This window comes from Protobothrops mucrosquamatus, unplaced genomic scaffold, assembly GCF_001527695.2.
Source record: "Protobothrops mucrosquamatus isolate PMUCROS unplaced genomic scaffold, P.Mucros_1.0 scaffold8, whole genome shotgun sequence".
NCBI lineage: Eukaryota > Metazoa > Chordata > Lepidosauria > Squamata > Viperidae > Protobothrops > Protobothrops mucrosquamatus.
In genome coordinates this window covers 330,755-341,707 of record NW_015386395.1, presented here as the reverse complement: position 1 = coordinate 341,707, position 10,953 = coordinate 330,755, and the positions used below count along the sequence as shown (strand labels likewise).

At 43.7% G+C, this 10,953-nt stretch overlaps 1 protein-coding gene across 1 annotated transcript in view; it reads right to left on the bottom strand.

The window, feature by feature from the left end:
- Positions 1-10,953, bottom strand: part of CCDC114 (coiled-coil domain containing 114) — a 32,045-nt gene that overhangs the window by 6,531 nt on the left and 14,561 nt on the right. Inside the window, exons 8-14 of the mRNA XM_015810247.1 lie at positions 10,167-10,234; positions 6,966-7,153; positions 5,220-5,345; positions 4,474-4,556; positions 3,144-3,312; positions 1,340-1,503; positions 420-523 (exon numbers count right to left, since the gene is read on the bottom strand). Coding sequence (XP_015665733.1) covers positions 420-523; positions 1,340-1,503; positions 3,144-3,312; positions 4,474-4,556; positions 5,220-5,345; positions 6,966-7,153; positions 10,167-10,234 — 902 coding nt within the window. The remainder of the gene's footprint in view (positions 1-419; positions 524-1,339; positions 1,504-3,143; positions 3,313-4,473; positions 4,557-5,219; positions 5,346-6,965; positions 7,154-10,166; positions 10,235-10,953) is intronic.

Genomic DNA, 10,953 nt, shown 5'->3' with positions numbered 1-10,953 from the left:
CCCCATGACTATAAGCCTGGGGGTCTCCACCGCCACCGCGGCTATCACGTCAGCTAGCTCAGGCAGGGCCGTTGACACATAGCAGGGGGCCAGGTATATTATCAACAGGCCCACTTGCACCCCTTGCCCCCACTTCACAAGAAGGGACTCAACACCGTCTATCTGAGGCACAGTGGTCTCCCTTGGACATAAATTCTCCAGCTGTCACGCTGCTCTTAATGGAAGGAACACTGAATCAGCATTCACCTGAAATTTATACAACCCAAAGCCCTTAACAATTCCAGGTTAGGGGACACCACCACAAAAAAATATGTTTCCCATGCCCCGCTCTGAATTTAATGTGGAAATGGGGACACGCCAAATGGAGGTTTAGCCGGATATCCTTCTGGATTGTCTGGGTAATAACCAGCTCTCCTTACCCAGCTGTGGGTGGCCGAACAGTCATCGCCGTTGGCCGCAGCCCTGGTGTCTGCCCCAGGAGCAGCTGTGCTGTCTCCACAGTGTCATAGGGCTCGTCCTTGTCCTAAAAAGAGATCAAATTTAGAAGTAGGGAACAAAAGACTATTCTTTACCCTCACCTAAAGATTTAAATTAAAAGAGACCCACTAGGCTACCTATATTAATCTGCCAGAAATGAGCAGTATGTGGTTCTTCAGATGTAGCCGACTACTACAGCCTTAGTGTCCTAATGGACAGTAAATAAAACATACGGGGAGCTGTAGTTCAGCAACATCTGAAGGGCTGCAGGTTGCCTACAAGGTTATCCCATTCTAATACATCAACACTAAATGGGTTGCAGCTATTATTAAAAAAAAAATTAAGTTTCTAATTTTTATATTTGCAGAAATATCACACACACACACACACAATATCATAAACTATTAAAAAAAACTGGGAATGAGCTAGGTAAAGCAAAACACTGGAAAAGTGAGAACTATATTGGATCTATGTAGACCTATGAGTACACGGGACCAAGCAGAGATTATCCTATAGCAGGGCTGTCCGACCTTGGCAACTTTAAGACTTAGCCCTTCAATTCACAGAACACAGCTGGCTGAGGAATTTTGGGAGTTGAAGTCCACGAGTTTTAAAGTTGCCAAAGTTGGACACCCAGGTCCTATATAGCTTCAGTCACATATTTTTTCTGCAAATTCTAAATGGATTTTTATGCAATCTTCCAGTTCCCATTATAGCAATCTAAATTAGGTTGGGTAAGCTGGGAAAAGGAAGCCGAAAGTCACCTTTTCCTAACCTGGGGGTAAAAAAAATCCATGCAACACTCTCCACACAGACAGAAATGAGAAATGACCCATCTCCAACCTTGTTGCTGTCTGCATACCTCAGCCTTCTTGAAGGAATACATTGTGAGCAGCTTATTGACCTTCTGTTCAATTATGCTCAGGTAAATGGCAACATTCTTATCCTGAGCAGTTGTTGTCCCGCCCAGCACTTTTTCCAGCGTGGAATGGTCACACTCCAGTTTCCAGAAGAGAGATTCAATTGCTTTGAGAGGGGGGGAAAAAGGAAAGTGAATCCTGACGCTTGCCATTAATTGCCATGTCCTTCAGAAAGATGCTAAGAGATCCTCTGCCTGCACCTAAATTAATCAATGGCTCTGCACTGCACCTGGGGGGGGACTTCTAACACCAATTTCCATGGGATAGACCTTGCCCAATCTTCTGTCTAGGATTTGCATGATAGATGGTGGGATAATTGGTTTTCCAAGATAAAGGAAGATTGAAAAGAAGGGCAGCAAAAGAAGTGATACAATCTTTTTAAAGGCCGACTTGTCTCCTGCTTAACATACATGCTGCATACATGTGTGGTGTTGAAAAAAAGGCTTCTTTTATGCTGTCTGAAGGAACTGGCCATTAGAGCCACCAGGTAAGTCCAGGTTTTCATGTTTTGAGGAAAAACCCTCTCTTTTTGACACTATACCAGGGGTAGGCAACCTTGGCTCTTTTATGACTCGTGGACTTCAACTCCCAGAATTCCTGAGCCAGCCATGCTGAGGGAAAAGGGAGAGGTTTCCAAGCTGAGCCATGCTGGCTCAGGAATTCTGGGAGTTGAAGTCCACCAGTCATAAAAGAGCCAAGGTTGCCTACCCCTGCACTATATCCTTCAAATACCTAGCCTACTAACAAAGATGAGTTTATAACTGTGGCCTTTGGAAGTTGGACTAAATGCCCATTTCCATGGCCATATTGTCTGGAGCCAGTGGGAATTTGTATCTACTTTGCTTGACTTTCTGCTCAAAGAAGGAAGTGTCTTTCTACCTCCAGTTACCCCCCATACCATCTGAGCCATTCTCAGCAAGCAGTTTTTCCTGTTGATCAATGAACAATCAGCCAGTCGCAAACCAATTCTCTGAGCCTCTTATTATTATCCTCTTTTCCTTCTCATGGTCCTGTGTCGGTAAATACTGAAGCTAGGTAACCATCATTTCCCCCCCCCCAGTGCTAAAAAATAGAATGTGACCATATTTGAGGGACCAACATTTACTGGAAGGAGGAGATGCATTAAATGAAACCCCAACCTCAGTATATTGGGTCGTGTCACACTGAATAATGTTGGCCTACTGCTTGTTTGGATCATACACATCTCCACAAACACGCTGCTTTTGCTGTGAGGGTGCAGCCTCTGACGCAGACTATGGGAAGGGTAGCTAATCTAGTGCTAATTATTGTCAATGTGTGAACATCACCTTTATGTCCATTAAGCTTCCTGGTTCTCCTGATATTCGCTGCCCATCATCGTAGGTGGCTATAATTAAGCTTTTGGTCTTGAAGTCTCTGGCTCCATATAAATCAATTTTAAAAAGTCAAGGAGAACAGGGGTGATAGGGGGCAATCTGGGGTACGAGGGGAGGAGCTCTGGCACCTGTTTGGCTTCTGGTAACTTAACTGATGACCTGGAATTCCACAATTGGCTGTGATCATCCTAGCAACAATCTCAAGAGATGCCGCAGTCCCCCAAAATATTGCACTCTTGAAGTAATTTTTTTTAAAAAAACAACCCATAGCTTTCATGATGAGACAAGAGCCAGTCCCCAGCTGCAAAGCTCCAGAGGAAAACTTGCTCATTATTATCCATATTTACTTAACCATTAGTAAGCAACTCCTTTTTCTCCTTTCATCGCTCACCGCTTTTAAGCTGTTCCCAAATCTTGAGGAACCTTTTTAGGTTCTGCTCAGCCTGATTGGCCTCTTTCACCGTCTCCTCCTGTTGGGCTTCACTTTCGTGGAGCTGCAACAGCTGCTGGGCCTCTCTTTGACTGTTCCGCTTTTGAATCTCCTGGATCTCATGACAAAGCTGGAAAAGCAAAGTTAAAAGATGGAAGGAACTTCTTATTTTTTTTTACCAACTGCAGAGACATAGACTGTCAGGGATGGAAGGGGCCTGGGAGATCATTTGTTCCAGCCCACTGCCTTGATCAGGAATCCATTAGACAGTATCCCCATCAAAAGGCCATCTGGCCTCTGTTTAAATACCATTCTCCTAAGTTAGTCTCTTCCACTGCTGAACATCTCTTACTAAAGAAATATTATCTGATGTCCAGCTAAAATCTCTTTCTTATTTAAAATTATTTCTCTCTCAATTTCTAGAACAATTCAGAACAATTCTCCCCTTCCTTCTACATGATGGCTGTACAGAAGATAACTATCAGGTATCCCAGAGTTTTCTTTTATCCAGGGTAACCTCAACCATTGTTTCCAACTGTTCCTGTTGCTCTTTCCAAGGCCCTCACCATCTTGCATTCAGATGTTCCAGTCTGACACTGTGCTTCCTAAAATATTCCAGGCCTGTTTGCAGAATAGAGGAATGACAAGTTCTCTTTTGTACTTTTGTTGAAACAGCCTAGGATGGCATTTGCTTTTTTTGCAGCTACATCACACTATTGGCTCATGTTTGGCTTGTGATCTGTTTTCACACGTACAACTGCCTATGTATTTGTTTCTTTGTTTAAAACTCACACACACAGCAAGATGAATTTCAACCATCAACTTGTTAAAATCCTTCTAAATTCTGATATTGCCCTCATCTTTGTTATAGAGGCATGATGGCACAGTGGTTAGAAATCAGTATTGCAGGCCAATTCTGCCCACTGCCAGCAGTTCGATCCTGACTGTCTCAAGGTTGACTCAGCCTTCCATCCTTCTGAGGTCAGTAAAATAAGGACCCATATTTTGGGGGGGCAGTATGCTGATTCTGTAAACCACTTAGAGAGAGATGTAAAGCATTGTGAAGCAGCATATAAGTCTAAGAGCTCTTGCTACTGCTCCCTCTACAAACCTGACAAGATACATTCATATGTATATATGCATTTATAAATTTCTGCTAATTCAAAGAGGAGTGGATAGGACTTCAGTTGAGTGGTTGGGAAAGTCCCAGAGGCAATCGCCTCTAAAAAATACTGCCCTTCTTAAAAATAAAAAAAGAGAAAGAAGAAGAGAGATCATCTTTTCAACTCACCTCATGAATTTCTTCCCATAGTCGGTCCTTCTGGCTGTTTTGTTCATTGACATAGTTGAACTGACCAAAATTTCTTTCCCTATCTATAGAGAGAAGGGCAAACGTTATAGAAGCCAACGTGTTAATAATTAGGGCCCAAATATCCATGGGGCACTGGAGGGAGAATGGCTCCCAAATGTCCCAATCAATGGGCTCTTCCTGAGGCCAACCAACCTCAGTAGGCCGAGGCAGTGAATACTATCTAGTGCAGTGGTGGCGAACCTATGGCACGCGTGCCAGAGGCGGCATTCAGAGCCCTCTCTGTGGACACGCATGCCGTCACCCCAGCCCCACCTCCCCCCATGGCCCCCTCCTCACCAGCAGCCCTCCTGGAGGAGAGTCACCCCCAGCGCAGCCCGCACAGAGCAGAGCAGCCAAGCACATGGCAGCCGGACAGCAAGGAAAGACTCCACCCTCGTGCCCTGTGGCATGGAGATGATGCTCCAGGGTGCAGGTGGAGGGTGGGGCCGCCATGGTGCTGCAGGGCCACTGGGCGATCTGCGGCAGGCCGTGGAGGAGGCGGGTGGCCCTGTGAGGCAGGGGGTAGGTGGGCCGGAACGGAGCGGACAGGGGAGGGGGATGGGGCAGGAGTGGGCCAGGGGATGGGGCAGTTTTTGGGCACTCGTTCTCTAAAAGGTTTGCCATTACTGATCCAGTGAAAAATGATCCCTGTTTTTTTTAAACTAACTGCCATTCATATACATCACCTTTAATAAATGTATCCAGAGCCATATTCAGATCTTTTGAGCCAGTGAGCTCCAGGAGTTTATCAAAGGCATTGCTGTAAGATTCAAGCAACTCTTCCTCACTGTCTTTCCGTCTCCGTTCTTCTTCTATTGAGAGAGAGAAAAATAAAAATAAAAGAAGCCCCAGTTCTTCTCTAGTATTACATGTGCTAAATCTCCCTCAGTGTAACTCCCAACTCTGCAGTGCTCATAAACAGTTGAAACCTGTCCCTTCTAACCACTGAACATACAAAACATTTATGTTACCATTAGATTGTTCCATCAATACATTTTTAATAACGTTTTTCCAAACAGTGCCAAACGTGGCTGCTGAGTGCTGTGCTAGAGATCTGAATTTGCTTTCATTCATATTTAATAGGGTCACTCCCAAATCACATCTGTAACAATTTCCACCTTCTGTCTTATTGAAAACTGCAATTAGATAACATCTGGAAGTCTCTCAGAGGGTGTGAGATGTGGACCACTGCATTACAGAAACCAAGTCATGAGGCTATTGGAAAGCAGACCACAGGAGCCAAGCTATTCCCATCTAGAATCCCTGCAATTTATCAAGCAACAGCACCAAGCTGATCCAAAGGTCTTCCCAATTCATCAAACAATAGAACATTGATTTTAAACAACTCTTACATTGTTCCTAAGTACCATCTGTGAAGAGGCCTTTGCCCATTTCTTAGACAAAATTCTTCTAAGATCTACACAAGTGAATGAAGCCTGCTTCTTCTTTTCACTGCACTGTTTTTACCCACATGTGCATTTAAAAACAGACATCTAAACTTCTCTAAAATTCTCCTGACAACCAAATGAACTTTCTTTATAGCCTCCTGTACCAAAAAGTAAAAAATACTTGAGGAAATAATTGGTAATGGTCACATAACTGTTTACGCATTGGTCCTTTTAATACATTTTGTTGTTAATTTTAAAGTTTTATCTTTCAGTGCCCAATATATCCCCCCCCCCCCGCCGCCTTTGTGAGGTTGGCCCCAACCCTTCTGTCTTTTTGTAAGGGCCTAAAGACGTGACTGTGCCAGTTGGCTTGGAGCCCCAATGGGGGAACAGCGCAATGGAGGTGGTTGATTGAGTAACAGCAGATCCCACCTCCCCCCCACACACTCCATCACAGCTCCATGTATCCTTAGGTTGTAAGGTTTGATTTTAACATTTTATGTTTTAACTAAGATGTAATTGTAAGCCGCCCGGAGTTACCCTATGATAAGATGAGCGGCCAATAAATTTTTATAAATAAATAAATAAATAAAATATTTTAATGCCTTTAACCTTTGAACTGCTTGATACTGTTATTTATGGCATTGCAAGGTGCCCAAAGTCACTTGAGAGTGAGATGGACAGCCTATATCAGGGATAGTCAACCTTGGCTCTTTTATGACTCGTGGACTTCAACTCCCAGAATTCCTGAGCCAGCATGGCTGGCTCAGGAATTCTGGGAGTTGAAGTCCACGAGTCATAAAAGAGCCAAGGTTGACTACCCCTGGCCTATATATTTAATAAATAAATAAATGGCTTGCTTCAAGTAACTTAACAGGGACAGTTATCCAGAAGTCAGGTATAGAAAGTTGAATGCCGGAATCGCTCGCTTTTAAACCAAAGAATTCCTCCTGCTTCATAGCTTGCTTTCTACAGGTTCGAAGTCACCTTGCCCTGCTAAAGACGGAAGCCTGCAAGTCAATCATATACATAATCAATACACACGTTTCTTTGCCTTGGCTCTCAGTGCTTCTTCAGTGAAGGTCCTTTCCTGCAGCTTGGTGTTGACAAATTCAGACATGCGCCGGTCATTCTCCAGGAAGCGCTCCAATTCTTTCATCTCAGATATGTACTGCTTTAAGTCCTTCTCTGCTTTGTCCCGCAGCTGGCCCAAACGGGTCTGAGCTTCATCCCTAAATTTATCCCAAATAAGAAATAAGGGCAAGATTTCAGAGGTGGAGAGAACCAAGAATCCTGGTTCCTAACTTCTCTTCATAAGGTCAGGGCAGAGAGGATTCCCGTTTGCGAAGAAGCTGAAGGCATCCGTGGGCCAGAAAGCTTCATCCAACTTTAGCCCAGTCACCTTCTCGCAATGGACTGAGTGCAGGTTGAATCCCTGGTATGTCTAATTAAAATAATTTCTGCTAAATTTGAATCCCAGCTTATCCAGCTTGGGATCTTCCAGTTAGATCAATTGATAATATTCTTGGGGGGGGGAGAGAAAAGAGATGAGGTTAAGGAAAGGAATCTCTAATGCCAATAAAATAAACTTTATAAAGCAGACTGAACATTTATTTCACTAGTAGGTGGGACTCCAATCTCTCCCCCTTTTTGCTCCTGCTTATTAGTGTCTGCCTTTCTTCCTTGTAGTTTTGTTTTAGAATCATAGAATAACAGAGTTGGAAGGGATCTTGGAGGTCTTCTAGTCTAACCCCTTGCTCAAGCAGGGAACCCTATACCGTTCCAGACAAATGGTTGTCCAATCTCTTCTTAAAATCTCCAGTCATGCACCCACAACTTTGGGTCAAGCCGTTCCACCTATTAATTATTCTCATTGTCAGGAAACTTCTCATGAATTTTAGGATGTTTCTTTAATCTTTCATCCACCACTTCTTGTCCTGCTTTGGAGTATAGGTTGGCCCCCTCTTCTCTGTGACAACCCCTCAAGTTATTGGAAGACTGCTATCATGTCACCCCTAGCCCTTCTCTTTGCTAGACTGGACATATCTGTTCCCGCAACCATTCATTGTATGGTTTGGCCTCTAGCCCCCTAATCATCTTTATTGCTCTTCTCTGCACTTTTTCTACAGCCTCAATATCTTTTTAAATGGAACTCTTGAAAAGATAAGAAGCAAACAATGTAAAATCTGAACAATCCATTAAATAACAAAAAAGCAGGGGGGGGGAATAGCAGCTTTTCCCACCCAAAAAGAAAAGGCATATAAATTTATAAATAAATAATAAAAGGAGAGGGCCTCTGACCCATTACGGTGCACGAGTGTGAAAAAGACAGCAAGAACTAAACCTTACTTCTGCTTTATGTAGGACTGCTTGCATTTTTCCCTTGACACTTGCTAGAATTCTTCTCAACGGCTTTCTTAATTTTTGCTATAAACACACTGATCATGTCACGAATCACAGTCTACAAGCACAGGCATTGGAAATAAGCTGTGGCGATGTCAAAGTGTGACGTGATGCCACTGCACATATAGCACAATTAAGTACTTGCATTTGGACATCTGAGGTGAATACAGAAGTCATGCTATTTGTGTCAAGGGACATGTGTCGTCATTGCCCACCTGCTGCAGATGCCCATGCCTGCTAAGCTTGTAGTTCTAACTCTTGGTTGGGAAAAACCTAACACTAGTTTAAAGTGTGCAAAATCAAATCCTCATTGTTATGCACCATATACCTGCAAACTAAGTGACATGCTCTCAGCAGCTGAATCAAACTAGACTGTAAGCAGCTTTTAAGAACTCAGGAATCCAGATTCCTAGCTTTTCCTACCGTATTATATTGTTAGCCTGTCTAAGTGTTTTGAGGTGGATTAGGAAAGGGATGGTAGACAGCATCAAATGTGAGACTATACTTGGCTTCACTAATCATGCTGAGCCATGATATGCTTATCCATGTTTACCAAGTAAGCCACAACTGGCTTGATTCTAAACCAAAATCACAATTTACAAACCATAACGGTTGTGTTTTACACATACATCCTATGTACACTCTGCCTCAGTTTCTAGTTCTTCTGTTTATGGAAGGGCAGGGAATCCAACAGTATTGGACTTGAGAACACCAGAACGAGGGTAGATTTCATAATTTGGGAGATCCGGGTACCAGATGCAGACTGCAGTGTTCACGTCACCTTTAGCTAAAATCACAATGCAAGATCATCTTTATAGTATGGTTTGCATGTATGTAAAGAGAGCATAGAATTTCAGTGACCTCAAAGCAGACTGTTATTTTACATAATGTATACGGCCACTTTTAATATTAAAGAGAGAATATTAAAAGGTTGAATTTTGCAGGAAGCATGGTTAGTAATTAAGAAACTGCCACAATGCATGGACAGAGAAGAGTCCCCATGAAGAATATCAAGAAGCTTCAATTGGTGCAGAATGCAGTGGCATGGGCAATTGTATGTATCCCTAGATCAGTGTTTCTCAGCCTGGGGAGCTTGAAGATGTGTGGACTTCAATTCCCAGAATTCCCCAGCCAGCATGGAGTTGAAGTCCACACATCTTCAAGTTGCCAAGGCTGAGAAACACCGCTGTAGGTGGACTCACATTACACTTGTGCTCCGTGAGCCTCATTGGTTGTCAGTTTGCTTCCAGGTCCAATTCAAAGTGCTGTTTCTGACCTTTGAAGTCCTACATGGCATGGGGCCAGGGTTATCTGAGGGAGCACTTCTTCCGTACAACATCTACCCATTCCATAAGTTTGGGCAGGGCAAGCATTCTGCAGGTCCCATCCACAAAAGAATTCCATCTGACAGGACCTAGAAGATGAACCTTTCCTGCTAATAAGGCACCCATCCTCTGAAACATCTCCCTCCTGAAGTGAGGTTAGCCTCAACCCTATAGCCTTTACAGCAAGACAGGGGATTCTCTGGTCATTGGGAGGCTGCACGCTGGTTATATTGTATGTTAATGTCTTCACTCTTGTGGTCTTGTTGTATGTATTCTTACTGTTCTAAAATGTTTTAATTCCTGGTTGTAATGTGCACCACTTAGGGTCACTTCAGGTGAGATAGGCAGCCATATCAATTGGACAAATAAAGTGAAAGTGACAGATAAAAGGGAAGGCAGCATGACATTTAAACAGCAACCACGAACTAGTGGAAGTATAAACACTTTGCAATATAAGACAACATCTAGATCCAGGGACAGGCTCCCCACAATGACTTGAGCACTGTTTTTCTCTAACCTTGCATCATAAGCTGCAGAGGAAGTGCTGACCACGTTGACAATCGTTTTACGAGTCTCCAGCAGTTCCTGAGACAGACAAACACAGAAAGAAAATATTTGTTGCAACACAACCTTACCATTGTGCATAAAAGCTCCATGTCCTTTTTGAAGCCCAGCCCATTCTCTCCAAAACATCCTCATGTTCAACTTAGCAACAGGTCTATTTACACATTTTTCTTCCTAATTCTCTTCTTCCTAAACTATGATCAACCTCAAGAATGAAATTGGGCTTAATGATTATTCTTTAGGGCAAGGGTGTCAAACTGCCGCTCCGCGGGCCAGATGCGTCACCAGCAAACCGCGCCCACCCCATTGCTGCCAATGGAGAAAAAGCTCCGATACGTCGCGCGACGTCACGAGTGTGACATGTTTGCTTTAGGGTGTAGTTCCACAAGCATAAAGTATCCTGTAAGTGTGTTTGGAAAATCTGCAGTGGCATCAAAAGCTGAAGAAGCTTCTACTTCTATGGAAAAAGTCAGGAAATCCATTTATCTTCAGCAATGAAGTAATCTGAGGTTTCTTAATTTTTCATTAACAAATAAAGGAAGGTGGACTTCCGGTGGGACGGCGCGCCGATGGCGGCTCTTTTCGGAGCCGTCCGCTTGGGAAGGCGTCAGAGCCAGCATGAACAGCGGTCAGCAGCTGTTCAGCGGCTTGGAACCTTGTGCCCCGGGAGAAGGGGTCGAGGTGAGTACTCCTGGATAGGAGTAGAGTCCCAAAAGCTCTCCCTTTTTCTCGGGAGAGCG